Genomic DNA, 20,769 nt, shown 5'->3' with positions numbered 1-20,769 from the left:
GACCCTGTTTTCTAGAGCTGCTACTCCTTCATTCATTTAAAGGTTATCGTGTGTGAGACGGAGAAGACTCCAACGCTGTGCCCTCCAGTTACGTGTGTTTACTTACCGCATCGCCACATTCAAGGTTGTCTACATTGCCTCTGCTCTAAATGTCAGGAGGAGACGGAGGAAGAGGGATGCATTCTGTGAAGTGAAATGTCATGAATCTTACTTGGGTAAGACTCGAACGCTGCCTACGTGTCTGCTGTTTGGTATCTGGATGTGAAACACTGTCAGATCCTTCAGGCCAAAACACAAAACTCATTCACTCCACCTATGTGCCTCCTACTTACTGAGCACTTTTACATGGCATTAGAAAAAAAAGCCCAGGTTTTTGTGTTTCTTTTAAAATGCATTCAAATGTGTTGGTTGACTAACTCACCAAGATACGGTCCGATCTGACTCTTTGCATCTATTGGGGGAAAAAACAGAAAGTGGACTGAGGGCCAACTGTCCAATGCGGTGTGATCATTGCAACAATCTACAATATAGCATATACTTCACGAAAAACGGACTGGATAGTGTAGTAGTAAGATTTCCACCTTTCACGTAGGTGACCTGGGTTCAAATCCCCTGCATGAAAGATACACCCTCCAGTAGGGGTCCTTAGGCAAGACCCTCTCACCCTACCTGCCTACCTGTAAGTCGCTTTGGATAAAAGCATCTGCCACATGCGTAAAAAACTGCTGTAACATGTTTGTGGTTTGAGTTGTTTTAGTTCATGCAATTCCCTTGACTCCCTCAATCAGAACTCCTCCCTGACTCAGTGTCCTTTAAAATCAATTTCAGACAAAGGCCGCCATCATCTTTTTCAGATTTATATTACTGCCGTAAAATGCTTTGATTCCCACATTGTGATGAACGTGCATAAAGTGTAAGATGGTTCAATTTGTAAGCACTTATTTCAGTGCTCCTTCAGCACTAGTTGAGTCGGGCAACGTTTGTGTGGGTGTACTCTGTGTAAACAGTGGTTTTACAGTGAGTTTGAACTCTCAAATGAAGCGTTCGGCCATTCGGTTGCGATGCTTTAAAGCTGGAGAAAAATGGAAACAGTTTCATCAGGTGCATTGGAGTCTACATTTCTGAAAAGCCTAAATCCACACTGACACCAGGAGACAGACACGAGGATATTGGTTCTGAATCTCATATCCTGTTTTATTGTTCAAATGTGGCAGAACAAGATATGCAGTACACAGTAAAAGAACACACCCACACAGCCCGACACACATGGAAAGACAAACAAAGAAGGGTGTTTTTTTTTTTTGTTTTGTTTTTTACGGTTGTTCACACACACGAGTCCGAACGTCGTCATGAATGATACGGACGAGTTTCTCGGGGAACCACTGATCAAACAACCTGTGTGCGCCGTGTGAACACACACACAGACGCACTCACACGCCTTCACAGACAGATGAACAGATAAACCACACAGGCCCACGAGACAATTTGTGTATTAAAGGGGATTCTTTTTTTTTTTTTCTACCAAGGAGATTAAGGATCTGGTGACAGTAAAAGATCAAACTGAAAAGTGTCCAACGTCCACCTTAAGACAGAATCCATCTGCGTTGTGTTATCACGTTTCGATGAGCCCACGGTGACGGCGCTCCAGTGGATTTCAGAGGCGTGGGAGCGCATTTTCCCGCGCGCAGCTGTTTCCAGAAACATTCAAATAACTGAAAATCAAGAGCCGGCGAACCACGCCACATGACAAACATTCTGTTTTATGGTGGACATGTTTATGTTTTTGTTTTACATTTAACTGAATAATCGAACTCCTCAGCCACAGGCTGACATATGGGAGACATCCGGCGCCCACGCCACCTGCACACCGACGGGTTAAGCACTTAACGAGAAAACTAGAATCGCACGGACCTGTTTGAGTGACTGAAGGCCAGTTTGGCCAAAGGTGCGCCGATTCAACAGCATTTCACAGTCACCTGCTCCGTGGAATTTGAACTCAAAGACTAATAAAAAAAACAGAAATGTAAAATTTTGTGCTTTTTAAATCTTCAAAAATCAAACATCTTCATTCTTTTTTTTACCCCCCAACATGAAATAATTTCTCTAACAGGGAGTATATTCTCTTTTAGATAGTTAAAAAGAATAAAATAATAATCTTTATCATTGCTGTATCGCTATTTTGCCATCAGTTGAAAACCTGATCTCCAGCAAAAGAAATCAATCTACTTTAATTTCACACGAACGTACATATTTCTGAATGGCACCGATGGGTTAAATAGGGCCTGGAGCCACAAGAGAGTTTCATTTTAAAGATAATTAAAAGGAAGAAAGTGAGACGCCGAACCCAAAGAGCTGGAGGGTTGTCAGCTGACAGCAGTGATTGTCTGAGCTAACCTCCTCGCCCTCGGCATCACGAACCGAATCACTGCTTGGCTCTAGCTGCTCGCACAGTACTGCAGAACAAAAGCTTTCCACATCATCAGCGTGGATACTCAGAACAAACAAAACAAAACGACACACAGAGCCTCTTAACAGCCAGCGAGTGTGAAAGAATTAAAACTCCCGCAGTGTGAATGCATCTTAAATGAGATTGTACAGTAAATAATCTGGGTCTGAGCTTTACAAATCGGAAAACGGTGACGGTATGCAGTGTGAGAAGCAAACGATATAAATAAAATAAACACATCCATGTATGAACAGACGAGATGACTGATGAAATGAACGCCTCTGTCAGGTTTCTTGGCATGAATGAAGTACAGATGTGTTCTAGGCAACTCATAGTGTACTGTATTACTGGATCATTTCCCAGCCCCTCCTATCCACCTGACTTGCGTGAAGTTAGTGTTATTAGTTCAGATCAATTATCGTCGTGTCGGACTGATGCAGTCTGTACGAGCGCGTGTGGATCCGATGCGGCAGTCCGGTTTGGGTTGTGTTTCGCAGGTGAATTCATCTCAACTTGATGATTGTCTCAGTGCTGCCTCGGCAGAGCACACTTGGTTAATGCAACACCGTTATAAAACACTTAAAGCTTAGCTGACGGAGGGGGGACATCTCTGTTTCTGTGCCCAGCTGAAACGTGAGAAAACAATCCTGGAAGTTTAAAGAAGAGACGCTGAAATGCAACCAGTTTAGCAACAGCTCGCACAGACCAAACTCCAACATATTGAACCATGTTTCTCACTTAAGTTTGAAGAATCCGGCTTGGTCCCCACAGGGACTCTGTCAATCACTCCGGCTGAGGTTAGATTATCCTCTTCAGCCACAAAGGTGAGAAGCAGAGTCACGTTTCATCAGCGATGAAGGTGCTGAGTGTTCTGAGACAAAAAGCGCTCAAATGAAGGGAGCCTGAAACTATTCATAAGAACATTAAGGATCTATTGAGTCTGTTCTAGTGCAGGCGATGGTAAACTGTTGACAAAACGTAATCATCTTATTTTAAAAGGGCAGTTTGAGTGACGGGTCACAGTGAAGCCCACATGTGCATGTCTGTCTCTTGAGGAGTGTTTTACGTGTTTTCTGAGCAGAGTCCCAGCTGAGCAAAAAACGATGGACAAAATCATTGCTGTTACAATGTCGGACAGAAGAGTCCAGCTAGCTGGCCTGTTGGGACGGTCACCTACATTATCTATTATACTAGCACTGTATCCAGCTAGCTTAAGTGGGAAGAGACCAGCATGAGTGGCTAGCTTGGTTAGCTTGGTTAGCTTGTCAGCACAGTGCACTGACTGGTTGGCTGGTTGAGGCTGAGTCCCCAGGTCTTACTGACTGCTCTCCTGGTTAGCCAGGCCTGGCTGTTTTCTGGGCTGATGGTTTTTCAGTCCGTGGGTCCCCGTCGGATGATGTCACTTCCTGTTCTCTGCCGAAGAGTTAGCTGTAGTGTCCGGCTTTGTAGAGGTATCCTCGGTATTTCCAGGGGGCTGTTCCGTCGCTGCATTGGGCCCACTCCCATTCTGAAGTGTTTCTTGTTTGTACTGTTGCAAAGCGCGACCGATAGCATCCTCGACCAGTCGCTTGCTGACCCTCAGTAGCTCCGCCTCATCGGGCTCAGACTTGCGACGCCCACCTGGAAACAAAGTAAAATTATTAACACAGTGCTATAAATGATTAACGACCTGATGAGTTGGAGCTCAATGAACATGACATCAGTTTGGAATCATAGCTACTGGGGATGGGCAATGATTTTCAACTTTTCAAATGGTCATTAAAGTCTAATGCGACTATTATGTTGTTATGGAGCCATTTTGTTTTAATCTTCAGCTAATAGTGAAGGGTTACTACCATCACAAGGGGGCGGTAATACACAGTGCTGTTTGCCAGCTGCCATTCAACAACAACAGAACGCTTCACTCCCGGCAGGCTCTGACATGAGGAAATAAGCTAAGCTAAAGACCACAGCCATCAAACATCTATGTGCAGTTAGTAAAAAAGCAACAATATAATAATAAAATAAAAAAAATGTTTCGATTAGTATTTTCTCTTGAAATGCATAACACCAACAGCTACCTCGGCATACAGCTAAATTAAGTTGAAACTTCATTTGCATGCTTTGACTATCATTAACACAGAGGACGGGTACCATGCATCAGTATTTATGGAGGTAACAAACCAGCATAACCTCAAAGATGGAGTGAGCACACAACACAAAGTGTGGAAAACATACTTGCAGTGGTGAGACCACTGTGATTTGTGATTATCTGTAATTAACTGTACTAACAATTACAGTTTGAAATGCTTGGCAACCCTGCATTACAGAATCTGCAGGGGTTGGGCAGATATAAAGGAAACGGGTGATATTCCTAACTCTTTCTATCAACCAACTTTTAGACATAAATGGGAACCATGATTCTTAGACATGATGTATTTGACGAAATAACCAAGATGTTGCAGTTTTGTCCTGATCTGTGGATCGGTTTATGTAAAAAAATAAATAAAAAAATAAATGCTTGAAGTTGCGGAGGGCAATTTTTTGGGAATGTTGAGCGTTTTGAGAGGAACTTCTCCTTGGACTAGATGAGGGAAGCGTAACTTAGGATGGACGACAAAACTGGAGACAAGGACGGCCGGGCGTTCAAACCTATTGTGTTGAGATATCATTGTAGCAACTACTAACGTTACTGTGGAGCTAAACTAACAACTTGTGAACCCAGCATGAAGCGAACCAGTTCTAGAGAGCTTTGTACAATCGGAAATGTGGAAATGCTGCCTTTGCCAAGCGTATACTTTCCCCATAAAATTTTCACTTGGGTGTAAAAATGATGAAAGACCAGTGGAAGAATGTCATCTTCTTCAACTATAAAGCACGGAAACAGTTTTGTGATGGTTTGGACAACTTTATTGTGGAATTCTCTTGGTAACTCCAATGCATTGTAGTTATTTCTAAGAAGTGTTCGTGAATTTTGGGAAACCAACTGGTTTCCAATGGTGGTGACATCTTCAAGGATGATAATGCCCTGATTCACTCTAGGACCGGACCCCATGATCACCAGATCTTAACATAATCTAACGTCTAAGGAAGGAACTGCTTCCCACCACCATCATCTATTAATAAGCTGAACAGTTTCTGCTTAAGGAATTAATTAAAATCCCCTAAGCCACTGTCAACAGTGTATGACACTATTCCAAGTGTTGTACAGCACTGTATCGGAATAATTTTCTCAAAAACTGTTCCCTGCTAAAATTGGAACAATGCTGATTAGTTTTTAAGCTTTAAAATAGCCAAAAATAAAGGATAAAGACATGAAAAAGCACAACAAAGCCAAAGAATTGAAGAGCTGGATGCTGTTTTTTTTTTTTACGGGTTCTTCACTATAAAAGGTTTCTGTTACTTACTAATCCTTGCAATATTTAGCAATTTTTATTTGTGAAATGTTTATTTGTGGAACTTAAACATGAATGGCAAAATACAGTCTTGGGAAATAAGATACTAGCAAAATCATAATTAAAGTTTTTTTTTTTTTTTTTAGGGAAAAGGTATTTCTTTCAGTTTAAGGAAGTGAAAATACTCCCTAACACTGCATTATTACAGTATTAGGCATCATTGATATTTAACTCCAATCCAGATTTAATCCACCAGCACAGCCGCCTGTCAGGCACACTTGCCTTAAGACTTAAAAAAGGCTGCAAACAGCAATTTCAACTCAAGAGAAGACATTTCTTATTCATTTCCACAAACAGCAGTGCAAATCATCAAACTGTTGATTTCTTATTCTGTCTATACCTCGAACTGGGCTCCACACCACCGTACAAAAAGGGAAAGATGGCAAATTCTAATTCTTAGCTTCGGTGACATTTGACTTCACGTATAGTATGTCTTCCTCGTATGATAGCAGGGCTGATTTCATGCTTTTCCCCAAATATGTTTAAAATGAAAGCAGAAAATGATCACTATCACGCTGACGATAATAAACGAGTATGCGCTCACTTATCATAGACTGCATCCAGCAACAAAAGACTAAATGTCACAACAGCAGCGACGATGTGACAGCCACAGAGACGATAATAACAGACGAAGCAAACAGACGTCTTACAGTTCATCTATGAATATCGATTTTAATCAGTGTCCTGCAGTGATGAGAAACGGAATCTATTTAACCACAGCTCTTCATCACACTGTAGACAAAATGGCAGACAGTGAGATAGAAAGGGGACGGAGCAACGGGGAGATGGACACAAAGTCAATAATTCACATAGGAATACTGTTAGGCTGGCAGGCAGGCTGTAAGATGGCCAGCCAGCTCTGAGCCATTCAGAAGGAGAGTAATAGAAAATCACTCAACCTTCCGGTCTGTTGAACTCAAACACACACACACAAGAGATTAGTGCAGTGGCTCACAAACACACTATAATAACCACGTCATCATTTGATTACCGTGACTCGGCAGAAGATCCCCAAGCTATTCTTCAATACTACACAATCCCACTGGGCCCATAGGTTTGTTGTATCTGCGAGCAGAGTGGTGCTTAATTATCCGCAACACAAAGAAAGAATACATGCAGTAGGAGGAGAGAGATAGCCAGAGAGGATGACAAAGTCTGCTGCGGTCAGAACCAAATCCTCAGGAGAAAGTACAGTGTGCCTAGAAACTCTTTGTCTTTTAGGTTTTCCTCTTTGTTGATTCATCGACCACTTTTTCTTTCTTCGATCAATTTTCTTGTTACTCTACTCTACCGTTATAAAGTCTGTCACAATCCAGACCACAAAGGAGCTCTAAATTCAATTTCAAAGGTGCTCTGTGGTGTTTTCATGAGTGAAAATATTGAATTTTATTGTCGACGTGTGTCCTAATGCACGTGCACTTCAGACAATAACGTCTTCACAGCACGTGTACTAGGGGTGGGAAATCTGTGGGCACCTTACGATTCAATTATAAAACGATTATTGATGCACTTTTTCATAAGATTTTTTTGTCTCACTGAATAAGCATTCATAACTTGCAATTTTGAAAAACAGTGCATTTGTAATGAGAACTGGAAAGTTACATCTGGTGGAGTCGAGTTGACCCCTAAATTCCACCAGATGCGTACGTAGCGTCTGCGCTGTAGCACGGCAGCAGAGCCAATACGTTTCAGTTCTAATCATTAGCCCCTTTCACACTGAGGAAGAACCCGCGTTTTATTCGCGAATTTAGCGTGTCCGCTGTTCCTTTCACACTGACGACCCGGGCTGGCGTGTCAACTCGACATTCGACCCGCGTCGGACTCTAGTCTTTTTTGCCGAGCCGAGTTTGGTGTGAAAGCAATTGACGCAGGTCGAACGTGGGCGTGGCGTGACGTAAGGAGTTTAAAAGACAGAATGGACATCTGATTCAGAACAACAGCGACAGGTGAGGACAAGTTTTACTCTGTTTTACTTCAAGTTCGAGACATTTTTGAAGATGGCCAACTGGGGAGACAAGGAGGTCCGCAAGCTCCTCAGCCTCCGAGCAGAGGACGTTATTTACTGCCACATGTCGGGGCACGTTGTGACCATCCACACCCCGTAAAATAACATCTACATGAACTGCATATACAATTGCAAAAACAAGTCCTCAAGGTGTCCCGCCATCGTTGGTTTGAACAATTTGATGCAGACAGGTGTATTTAACCCTACCTCCGATGCATGGCTTGTGTCTACGTCATTGTACACGCCCAGCATTTTATGTGTTTCATGTGACGCTCTGCCACTAGGCAACGCCCCTTGAACTCAGCTTCAGGCGACACGGGTCACCTAAAGGGCCGTGTATACTCTCGCAGCAGTGTGTCGCAGACATGAAGCAGTTATTTTTGATTTATGCCCAATTTTGAAGCGCGTTCTGCGCTATGTTAATTCCACGCCACAACGCAAGAGGGACAATCACGAACAAGCTAGGATTGTGGGTGTGGTGGGTGGCGTGTTTCTCTTCCGGTTACGGAGGTCATTCAACAACAATGGCGACTGGACGAATGCGCACTTTGATTGAGATGCAGCTGATCGATCTAGAAATAGAAGAAATATTGCTACTACTGGAGGTGGCAGAGAGGCGAAAGAATTGTCACGGTTAGCGTCACCATTAGCTGGTTAGCAAACCGGAAATACGCATAGTGTAGAGCGGATGTAGAGTTGACCAATCAGAGGCCTCCTTTCTCTCCTCCCTGCGACGATATGTTCAGCACTGTCTGCGGTGAGTTACAATTTTGGGGAGGTGCACCAGAGTGTCTGCGTGGGGGTGGGGGATGTCTACGTTAACTGCGACACACACTCAGACGACCTGGTTTCTGACCATAAACCGCCCTTAACACGCCAAGCGTTCACATTGCTCGACGCGGAACGAAGGTGCAATTTGGACCCGCTAAGGTAGCGGGTCTGTGTGAAAGGGGCTATAGACTGTGCTTCCACCGGCTCCGTCACAGCTGTGGCGCTCCGGAGCCTCCGCAGCAGATATAGAAAATAGAAGACAACGTGTTCACGGAGGATCATGGTTCCCTGCACTACACCTTGAAAACGTCATAATAACGTGGCTCTTGTCCAGTTCCCTTTGCCGCAGACGTTGTAGAAGCCAAAGTGTTTCCACACGTCTGCTTTTCAATTAGAAGGAGCTGTTCGGATCTCATGGCGAGGTGGGTAGCTGCGGTCAGCCATGTTTGTTTTCCTCAGTGCGGCGTGTCCGCTCCTGGTGCGTTCCCCATAGTGTCCCGGAGATGACACGTACCGCGCTTCTTAGTTCCGCATTTTAGAACTGTCTGTATTACTTTATTTAAATAATTGAAATTTGGACGTTTGTGAATCTATTCAGAATCGTCCACGTCCGAATAGCGATACATCTAAGAATCGGTCATTTCCCCCCGCCCCTAATGTGTACAGGTCAGCCGCACCACAAGAAACCTTTCGGATCTAGTAGACTCTCACATCATGACACGTATGGTGGTACATGATTGTTGGCGCAGTCACACTGTGGACATCTTTCATCAATAATAATGTGCTAGTTTTGTATCACGCACGTCATGGCAGCGTGTCACCGCCACCAAATCGAGCATCTGTTGATGTAAGCTGTTTATGCCAAATCTTCAGCCTTGTAAGGACGAGCCAAGCAGTCAAGGACACGTCAGACCAGCGCAGCACATACCTCACACTCATCCATTTATCTTCACTCCGTGCTCATGTCAGCTCCTCTTTCTTATTCTTTACTCGGCTTGTTCGGGCCTTACTCGGTGTTCTGCTGTTGCTGCTCCTGTTTGTATCGAGTTATATTTTCTGAGAAGCACCGTTAATGTTTCTCCGAAAAGTTATTCGATTACCTGTGACCTGCCTCTTGCTGTGACAGGCTCGTAGCTCTGACTGCTGTTTGTGCACACAATTGATCCTAAAAATGCCTTTCTCGGTTAAGTGCGGACACACGTCTGCGTGAGCGAAGCAAGCGCTCCGGGAACTAACGACCACATTATGTTCCGAATCATTTCAATCACGTGAAGCGGGCCTTGCCTAGTTGTATGCAGTGCTCTCGCATTCACCGCCACAAACCTCTGCTCATTGCGGGCAGATAGGCTCCCGGCCTATGTGGGCAACAGCAATCAGAGGAATATTTTTCTATCATCTGAACACACTGCTCACATTTCTTTATATCAGTCTGAGGCTCGCCAGCAACGAAAGACAGTTAAGAAGAAATGTGGAACCAACATTCTTCAACGAACTACACAATATAGTTTATTCAAGCAGTGTAAAGGATCTGTTTAAATGCCTTTACCAACTCAATTCATAGGGATGACAGTGCAGGAAATAAGTACAAGCTCAACAGGCAAAGAATGGGCCAATGGAGTCCTTTGTTCAAATAAAACAGGGCGACGCTTGCTAACACAAGAGCATAAATCCAGGCAGCACAGTTAATGGACAGTATCCTTAATCACTTCCTGCCCAGCTGCTCTCAACAAGATAGGGGCTGGCTCTGCCTGGATCATTTAGGTTAATTAAATAAAAATAAATAAATAAATGCAAGTCAGAGATCAAATCACAGATTAGTGGATTACACCAGAATTAGGAAAATGTTTCACAGTGATCATGAAAGTTTTTTTTTAAAGAGACAATTTGATTATAGGATCTTTTGCAATCACCGATCTTGAGCCCATCCAAAGGACGGAAAAATCAGACCATTAATCATCACGATTTCCTGTGGGATTAGCCCACATTAGGATCTTAACTTGCAATCAGAGGTACATTAGGTTTCAAATTAACTTTCCGGACAAAGATTGTAGACGTTTGATCTGAGGGCACATACTTGAGCGCTTGGCAGGGGTTGAAATCTGAACCAAATCTGCAACACAAGCACAAACATCATAGTTAACAACAAAAAAAAAAAAAACACAGGACCTACTGGTATCTGCATACCAGATTATTTTAGTGTCTCATGGACACTCGAAACAGTACAAACAAAAGCCTCTTTGTCTCTGAACACAGCGGAGATCTTTTGGAGCTGCACAGCAGACACTCGAAAGATCAGGTTTGGACCCCTGAAAAAAAGCGTGGTTGCAAATTCTAAAGAAAATGCTCTCCGGATAAAATAACTGTCATACTGCTGAAAGCACCAAGAAAGGGGGGGGGGCACACACACACACACACACACACACACTTTCTGAGTGTGCTGCAAGGCTAGAAAGCCTGAGGAGGCATATTTTATTATAAAAGTATGCAGATAAATTCCATAGGAAAATTCCCTGTGGCACTTTTTAAAATGGCGAGATTGATGACAAATCCCAATTATTTTTTCAGATTACCTCTTCAGAATATCCAGAAAACAACACTTGTGTTTTCCCCATGCGTAACTAGACTTGGTCAAAGGTGTGTTCTGCTTGGGAGACAGTCGCTTTATCTGCCTGCTCAATCTCGCCCGGACAAAACGAAGGCCTTTACCAAGGCAGTAAAGCCGCCCTCTGGACCCATTTGGCACCCACACACTCTAGTTACAGATAAGCCACAGCAACAAGGATGACAGATACATGGAGCTCACTCAATCAACTCATCTCAAACACACCTGTACACGTGTTCAATATTCAGTGATGCCTCCAACTTCCTGTTTAGGTAATGGTGTCACAACTTCTGCCGTCCCTCTCCCTCCATCTGTCACTCTGCTGTCCGTCCATACTTTCTCTAACCTCTCTCGCTTTATCTAAACATTTTGTGGCACTCTTTCACTGTACCTTCTTCTTGTTTTTTCTGGCAGTTGTCATGGCAACAGAGATGACGGAGCCAGACAGATGCAAGTCAGTGCAACCTCTTTCAGTTGTTCAGAGTTGAAGTCTGTTTTTTGGCAGGTTTCGGGGGAACTCTCTTGTCTTTTAAGTGTCTTTCCCCTCACGTTTGACTTTGTCATTTTCCTCTGCTACCTCGTCTTTCTTCTTTTATGTCACAGCCCTGTGTACAGTACTGTAAATGTAGTGATATTGGGTCTTATTTTGCTCATGACAAAGTGTAATGTAGTGAAAATCTGATATTGTAACAGCTCTTATACAGTACTGTGTGAATGCCTAAAACCACAAACAGCAGACGAACAGTGTCTGAAAGTAATACAAGCCGACACATCTGCTGTTCACAGAGACTGCATCCGAAATGGTCTCCATGGAAGGGTTTGCTGTCAAGGAGCAAATCGAAGGGAAACCTGGAAAAAAACGTGGGGAACGGAAGAAAAACTAGACAACACCCAAAGAAGAGCTTTGCAATGTCCTTCAAGAAGTGTGGAGAGCTGTTCCTGAAGTCTATTCAAAGAAATGACAGAAAGCTTCAGGCTGTGTTGAAGAATAAAAGGTGTTCAGACCAAATATCGACTTTCAAGCTAAATAGAATAGCACAAACGCAGTTTATTTCCCCTCAGATACTGGATTTCCATGTTTGTTTGCACATATTTCAATAAATCAATACACCCATTTCGTATTTCCTGGCAGTATTTTTTTATTAGTACTATATAAACCATCGGGGAGGGGCCTTCAGAGGATCAGCCAGCATTTAAAAATCGGAATCTTTGACCCCTAAAAACCAGCACTGGCGTCAGTTGGGCTCCATTGATTCTTCCTCCCTTCTACTGTCTCTATCTCCAATCCTCGCCTGCTTTACAGTCTCTCAGAGAGGCAAAGGTTAAAAAGGTGTGCATATGGCGTGTTTTGGATTACTGCACATGGTCAGCAAGCTGTGAGCCTGTATAGTGTCAAGTGACAGCGTGTGCTTGTGCAGTCACTGCTGGGTGACTTGTAGGCGCAGCCCTGCTGCGATTTATATCGTGCTATGTAGCAACCTTTGAACACCATTACCTAAGACTCCCTCACACAGTTACTTATCGTGTTTTTAGTGGCTCCGTCCTCCAGATAACTGATGGAGTCCACTTTTTTGTTTGGATTAGAGCTGGAACTGCCATTTTCTTTTTTTAACCAGCCACTTTAAATTATTTCTACAATGGAATGAGCACTTTATAAAAGGCAGCAGCTTCCAGAGAAGTGCTTTGTTCCAGCTAATGGCAGCTACTGGTGACGCTAACCTCACACAAGCCCTTTAAATATTCACGCAGCATAAAAAAGGACCCGACAGCTGATAAAGTTTGCATCCTATAATAATCCCATAATTTCTTTTTACTCCAATTCAGCTGATTTCTAGAAAGCTTGTGCAAGTGCTTACATAGAACATCATTGAAGTGGTCGGAGGAGGAAAGGAAAAGCGGGCAACGGGCAGATGAATAGGAGCAGGGGAGCCACAAATGAGAGAGACGACAGTAAAAATGTATGATTTCAGGAGGAGGAGGAGGATTTAAGCTCATATCTGCACAATGTAGGGACATCCAAAATGGAGGTTCAAATGAGAAGGCAAAAAGGGAAGGCAGAGCAAGAGAAAAAAAAAGGTGGGAGCTGAGTGGGAGCATTTGAGGATAAAGGCGGAAAGAGGAGGAGAAATGATAGAAAACAAATCCTGAAAAACAAGTCTGAGGAGCTGAGAGGTAGATTTGAGCCCTAATGGTGGAGGAGTTTCCTGAGGAAATACCAGAGACTCTTCTAGACTCAAGACCCTGCCTGCAGCAGAGTTTCCCACTTCTATGTTTTATTCAGGACTTTTCATTCTTCATCTTATAGTGAGGATAATTAGACCTCCGACTGGCTTTATTAGACGCAAGTCAGATTGTTTGGCTCACAGAAATGTGCTCCCCGACAACATGCTGACATGAGACTGCTCGCTCAGTCGAGATCAGTCCACTTAATTAAACATTTGGCTACAGATAGAAAGACAGATCAATAAACCCGAGTGGTGATCCTTCATTTGGAAAAGAGTTTATAGGCCTGGGGTGCCTGCCTTCGTCCTCAAATGGTGTTTGACGCGGCACTAAAACCACAACTGCTCCATAGCACCGCACCGAATTATAGGAAATGATTTAGAGAAGGCAGGAGCACTAAATCAAAAAATACATGTCCCCGTGCCTGGATGTGAATTAATATACCTGCATTCTGAGAATTCTAAAAATGGGGAAAATAATTACTTTTCTGTCAATCGCACCCTTCAGTCAGAACATGGGATACGGTTTATTGGCAATTTCATGGCCAATAAATCCCTCCGTTTGGCACGGTGAACACCATCATCGCTCCATTTTCACCCTCACGGCTTCAAAATATGATGTGGGTGACGACGGCTTAAGTGGTGACCGACTAGCATTTTTTTTAATGTGGTACACGATACAGATGAGCTAAATCGGCCATCGACGCTGTGGCTGGGGCTCGCTGCTGTGAATCTGCAGAAAGGCGAGAACAAACACTGCGTGGAAGACTGAAGGAACTAATCTCGACTACTTGCAGGGTGGGGTGCACGGTTAATCTGTATCAGCTGCGAGGAACTGATGGAATCAGATTCCGTGAACCTTTTAATGTGTTACCCAAAGATGTTGGACAATGACAGAAGTGGATGCAGACTGTGTGGAGACGTTTTAATGTTTCATCAAAAGCCCAATAGCACCAACCATGTCTGTCAAGTAATACATTTTCAGTTAACCTTCCCCCATTTTTTCCTTTTTTATGAATAGAACATCAAAAATCACAAATTTGAGAAAAACGTGAGTTTTTAGGGAATAAATAGTGCTTAAAATGCTCTGCTTCGTTCAACTAGGTTGATTTGGAAAAGGGAAGCAGACATTAGAGCTGTGCAGCTGGGCAGGTGTGTCGTCTGCGAATCTCGTGTGACCACAGATCAAATAAACAGCTCCGTCTTTGTAATGTGAATAGACAACCAGCTAAAGATGTTCCCCCCTTTGATTCGTTGGACCTCTAGTCTGATGTGACAGCACAAAATATCACATCGTTGTCTTCTAGCAACAAAGTGTGGTCTCAGCGGTTGTAACGAATGTCTTGGTAAAAGCCTAATTAAAGCAGCAAAAGGAGTTCCGTGTTATGCATCATATTTGACACGTGACTAGTGCTTGTTTATTATCTGTTCAAGCTTTAATATGTGTGGGAAATTTCTGAAAGTGAACACGGCTCTGTGTTGTTGTAATTTCCGTGAAACTTAAACAGTGTCTGGCCAAACAGAGACACAATCAAGCAGCTCTCAACCTCTGTCATTGATCGCACCCTAAGAAGAACAGACACTGGGCCGTTTCCAGCTGTCGTCACAATAAAAAAAAAAAAAACTCAGAATGTTATTCCCTCAGGGCAGTGTTAAGTGTGCTGTAATTCAAGCCTTACTGCTAATCCCACTTCTTTATGAGGACCTCACTTAGGGTAAAAACAGTCGGCGCTTGGCTTTTTGTGCTCGGTGACCAAGGCCACTTAGCTGCCACTGGCGGCTCGACTCACACCGACATAAAACCATATGCATTTCTCGAGCGAATACAAGTGAATATTTTAGTGTTGCTACTCTTGCCGACACAGAATGGTTATAGAACATGAAGAAGTTAATGCTGGGCGGCAGGGAGAAGAAAACTGGGCTCAGAGGACTGAACGGCGGAAGAAAAGGCTGGATTGTACAGCACGCCGTGCGTCTCTTCCTCCCTCACCATATCCACTTCTCCACCCCTGTTTTGTTCTCAGCTTTCTCCTCCTCTTTCTCACATGCGCTCACTGCCGTGTTCACCAGTACGGCTCAAAAACACAAACAGTTGGATTAAACGCCCGATCAAGGTCATTTCTGAGCTGCCGCCGCACAGTTAGAGCAGGTGAACAGCTCATTTGAATGTTTCAAGCCAGCCGTGTCACTCTGCGAGGGGTGGAGTTGCCTTTGTCTGAGATAGGGGATAGAAAACCGGACTATTAAAGCAGATGAAAGGAACTAAACATTGTGTATTCTGGAAACATAGAAAAGTCATTTAAACATTTCAGAAGAAAATGGAAGTCTTCCAAATAGAATTCAAGTTAAGACCACCACATACTTCATCTATTGATTGCTCGATCAGTTAGCTAAAATCTTAGTAGATGTTACCTGGCATACACATAAAACAAGAGGAAGGATTATAATTAGTCCAAAAATATGAGGATAATTCAAGTAAAACTCGATCATTGCAGCTTCTTTGTTTTACGCCCCAAGGAATCAAGTTACTTCTTCCATCCATGTCTATCCAGAGTGGACATTTTAGACCTTTGTGTGAAAGTCTTCACATATTCCAGTTCTTGAGATGTGGCTAAAACCATCTGATGGAGTCAAAGTGGCCTCGACATCAACCATTAAATTCTAACCCATTCATTCACAAGTCCAAGTGGACTTTAAAAAGAACTACTGAAACGCCCCGCAGGCATGCCTGATGTAAGAAGAAAACCAAATCTAATCAATTCTTCCTCGAGTGCAGGTGAAAGCTTGTGCAAGGTTTGAAGAAATGTCCCAGAGATGTCATCCATGAGGACATGATGTTGAATGTCTTCTCTAAGGTTTGGGTGGAGCGCAGAAGCGTCTTTGTGGAAGCATCGGAGCCAAAATGGCGTTTTGTTTCCACAACATGGAAAAAAGCTTTCTAAAGAATTTACTAAATAAACCACGGATGCATCAGCTGTGCACATGGGTCGCATATTGTGTACACGACTCGATGAATATGTTTGCCAACTGCGAATATCCAGTTTAGCTCTGTAGAGCCGAGTTCCCCAAAGATATTCAAGCCCTACTGAACTAAAAGCCTGTCAAAAACTCATTCAGTGCATTAAGTACTCAGCGTAAGTCGCTTTGGATAAAAGCATCAGCAAAATCAATGTCATGTATCACACACACACTGAAGTGGTATGTCTTGTCTCTGTGTGCAATGATAAACAACAGAACCTGCCCATATTGAATGTAAAAACGCACTTACACTCTGATAAATAAGGTTGGCTCGGCTCTGTGTGGCGGACTTATCTGGAACCCCAAGAGCTGGTTGTAAAAAGAAGAACGTTGCACAAGTTTTCAACATAGAAGGAAAAGGCTGCACCGCCTGTCGACGATGTAGCGATAAAACAACGGCGTCCTCAGCCAGAGGCTTCTTCACCCCTGCTGTGAGCAAGCAGGTTAGCAGTTTACATAAAAGTCCACTTAGAAAGCGGTCCAATCCCTCTCGCACAGCTTTTCATGAGCTGGACAACAAATGCTGTGATTTGCTATATTTTCCTCACAAATTACAAAAAAAAAAAAATAATAATAATAAAATGCAGGTCACACAAGCTACACAAAGCAATTTATCTACTGGTGGTTTTGTTTACACGTGTCTACATGAATAAGTTTGCTGTGAGAGAGGCTTTTCATGTTTACCACCTGCCGTGACGGCTAACGCCACTGTGTGACAGCTCGTCCTCTCTGTCAGAGTGGAATTCACACACAAATACAGCGGAATCACTCGCAAATATACAAGCGCGCACGTGTCTTGCAGTGCTCAAGAGGAAGGATGTCCCGTATAACAGCGGGAGCATCTGACCAGCAGTATAAACACACACACACACACACACACACACACACACACACACACACACACACACACACACAGAACCGCTCCCCCTGTTTGTCCGCCTCTCTCTACTCGTCTTTCCCTTTGTTTCAATAACACCATTCCTCTTTAAGCCCATTCCCTCCTTTTCCCCTCATTAGTTTTCAATCCCTGCCTCACCCTTTCCCCTTCTCCCTCAGTCTCTCTCCGCTCAGAAGTAGGGCACAGTGGCTCGACTGTTTATAGCAATGCAGCTGCAAGCGGGTAACGAGAGAGAGGGACACGCAGAGAACAGGAGGGAGGAAGAGAAAGCAAGGGAAGCAAGAGGAGTGCACACAGCCCAGCTGAAAACAGTGCTGCCAAAGAGCAAACGCGCTCCTACACATTCAAGATCTATTCTCAGGATCGCCTTTTCAGCCAGTGTCAAAGTCTGTGTTTATGACGTGATGATCCGCACGATCTCATAAACAAAGTGCCTCTACAAACACACATCACGTAAGACACAAATCATTGGCTCGTTTTTTTTATTGCTTTCCAATCATTGTTTAATCATTAATCCAACCAACAAGTTAGCGCAGGCTAAATCTACAGACAGCTGCATCTTCAGTATCTTCAGTACTACGTGTTTTGTTACGAAATGGTTTGCTTGCAGGTACATAAAGGCAATTCTTTCCACGGCCATCTTAACAAGATCAGCTTCAGTTTCTTGCACCGGGATGAACTTAGAAAAACAAGTTGGAAATCCAATTTAGTGTCCAAATTAACATGACAAACCCTGAAAAACTGCCTAGAGGACACTGCGAAAAGCAATAGTTCTTCCAGTTTAAGGCAGCAGGCATTTTAAATTATATTTTTTTTGTTTAGGAGGAAAAAGTTACGATAAAAGTAAATTGTTATTCTTTCCCAGCGGAGTCTGTAGAACTCTTCTCTTACAACATAACTAAGCAGTAGCATTCAAATAAAACACGAAATAAGCCACACTTCAGCTGCCTCAGAACAATAATAAGAGAATCCTGTAATCAAACCACAAGCTGCACCACTAATTATCCTCCGGAGCCTGTTTAATTTATGACAAGCAGCAGTTTCACTTCATTACTGCTGTCACTTAGGGGAAATTTAAGCCTTTACTTCGACTTTAAAACAATTTCCAGCTTTATTCGGCCACAGATGTTGCGTAACGTGTTAGATAACGCGTGTGCTCAAACAACTCTTAACAGAAAAAGTTGTGGTTTGTCTAGATCTGCAGATATCTGACCAATCTATACCCCATGATCGTATTCCAAGCGATGATAACCCAACAGCCATACAGAAGTTATCTTAAATCCCTCCTCCGTTTCAAATGTGCCGTTTTGATTCATTAATCAGTCTTGTGTTTGACCTTCACTGCGCGGAATGTTTAGCAGGGCTCCACACTCGGGGTCCTTTTTCTCATTCATCTGCAGAGGGGAGAAATTTTTGTGAGTTTGTGAAATCCCAATTAGTTTGCGGGTCATGTCCAAGAAGAAACTCAGTGATGATTTTACAAAAGCCTTTTAAGTCTCAAGGTCACGCATACTAAACAGTTGCTGTAAGCCGACTGTATTTCAAGAGGATTGTAAGTTTCTCTTGAACTTATAGCCGTCGCATGTAAGACAACTGTTGATTTCATCAGTTAACAAATAACAGCAGACACCTGTGACTTAAGGATTTCTCTGTTGTCATCTGTTGAATAACACCGTGAGTGTAATGGGCCGAGGTTTGGGATTGAAAAGCAGACATAACCAGTGGAGTAAACGTGGCTCTTGGGATACGCTGGCATCATGTCATTAAGTGACAGCGTGTCCGCTGCTCTCGATTTCTTAATATTTGGGTTTTTTCCTAGCAAATTTATATAGAAAATTAATGTATAAGATGCAGAAATTAGTACCATTTATATATATATATATATATATATATATATATATATATATAAAAAAAAAAAGTATTTCGATAAGAACAACTTTGCAGATTCTGTTATTCTACCGCGATATACAGTAATCCAAAAATATAGTAATGAACTATTAAAACAAGTAAATGACATTACTGCAAGTTTCTGTCTGTGCTTCCCACCGATTAAATAAAAACAACAGATTCGAGGCTGAAGTTTACCAAGTGATCAAATGTGGCCGAACAACCTGTAAAATTATGTCAGAGGAGATCTTTGGCCTACAGCTGTGGATGTTCAGTGTACGTGTCGAACCAACACTGCTGGAACTACTGAAAGAAATGCTTCTCCCAGTATACTCAAAAGTACTTTGGCAAGGGTGATAAAAGAAGAGAACACCAACTTACACTGAGCACAACAAGAATGACACAGAATGGCAACCTGCTGTATGTACTATCACAAAAAAACCCCTCTCTGTTTCCTTCCTTTCTGATCAGGAACATCACTCTAAAACTATACTTTTATGGGTAAAGCTCTGTTCAGTTTAGGTTGTGTGCACAAGGACGTGCATGCAATTATCAACCTGCTGTTACTTTCACACTACTCTGCAGATCAACAGTTGGCAGAAGTTGGGAAAAAAACAAACAAAAAAACACTGCAACGCATCAGCAAAGGCTGTGAAGAAGAAGAAGAAGTGAGAGCAAGCAAATAAACTAGGTGCAATGTGGAAAAACGTTCGATGAGAAAGGCTTAGGTTTAGACCTCTAAGGCACACGCAATGTGTTCCGGTAAGAAGCTATTTAAGTACATCAAACTACATCAAACTTCCGCGGTGCAGCTTTTACATTTTTTATTGTCTAATCTCAACCTAATTTGATCAGTCGGGTTTAAAAACATAAATAAAATTAAGTTTAAAAGGCAGAAATCTATTAAGAGATGGCTCTCGTGAGACTTATCAGCAACCTATAACAAGGCAACTATTTCATCTAAGGCTGTCATGTGGTCAGGCAGAGGCACGAAGCAATTCAACAACCAGTACAATGAATTACGCCTCTGAAATATGACCATTATTCTAGGGCCACAAACAACACAAGACTAGACACAAATGGAATTACACGGACACGCTCTCTTTCACAAGCACTCCTTGTCCATCCGTAGGTCATCCACAAACATGCATGTTACTGTGTGCTCGCATGTAGACTGCTGACACAACAAAACACACACAGAGGCAGTTTTGCAGTAATTCTACACTGCGTGCATGCAGTTTTCTTTCACAGACAACACCATTGAGAATATCAATCCAACTGGCTTCTTCAACAACACACACCCACACATGGAGATGGGAGCAGGCGATACTCACTGATTTTCTCCTCCGCTTGGGAGAAAGGGAAGCAGCACAGCTGACCCATGGCGCCTCCTTCCTTCTCCTCCTGTTCCCCTCTCCCTGCTGTTAACCCTCCTTTTCCTCAGCCCCTTGCTCTGAGACAGACAAGACGGAGCGAGTGTCCTGCC

At 43.0% G+C, this 20,769-nt stretch overlaps 1 protein-coding gene across 11 annotated transcripts in view; it reads right to left on the bottom strand.

Annotated features, from left to right (window-relative positions):
• Nucleotides 1-1,169: 1,169 nt before the first annotated feature.
• akap7 (A-kinase anchoring protein 7) overlaps nt 1,170-20,769 on the bottom strand; it is a 70,259-nt gene continuing 50,659 nt past the window's right edge. For 10 of the 11 annotated variants that reach the window (XM_075459843.1, XM_075459845.1, XM_075459849.1 and 7 more), the window contains 2 exons: nt 10,731-10,766; nt 1,170-4,066 (listed from right to left, as the gene is read on the bottom strand). In XM_075459843.1, coding sequence (XP_075315958.1) covers nt 3,846-4,066; nt 10,731-10,766 — 257 coding nt within the window. In that variant the 3' untranslated portion in view covers nt 1,170-3,845. The remainder of the gene's footprint in view (nt 4,067-10,730; nt 10,767-20,769) is intronic. The other variant, XM_075459846.1, reaches the window with a different exon arrangement.

Source organism: Odontesthes bonariensis, chromosome 24 (genome assembly GCF_027942865.1).
Source record: "Odontesthes bonariensis isolate fOdoBon6 chromosome 24, fOdoBon6.hap1, whole genome shotgun sequence".
NCBI classification, from domain to species: Eukaryota; Metazoa; Chordata; class Actinopteri; order Atheriniformes; family Atherinopsidae; genus Odontesthes; species Odontesthes bonariensis.
The sequence above is the reverse complement of the archived record's forward strand: the minus strand, read 5'-3'. Positions and strand labels throughout refer to the sequence as shown.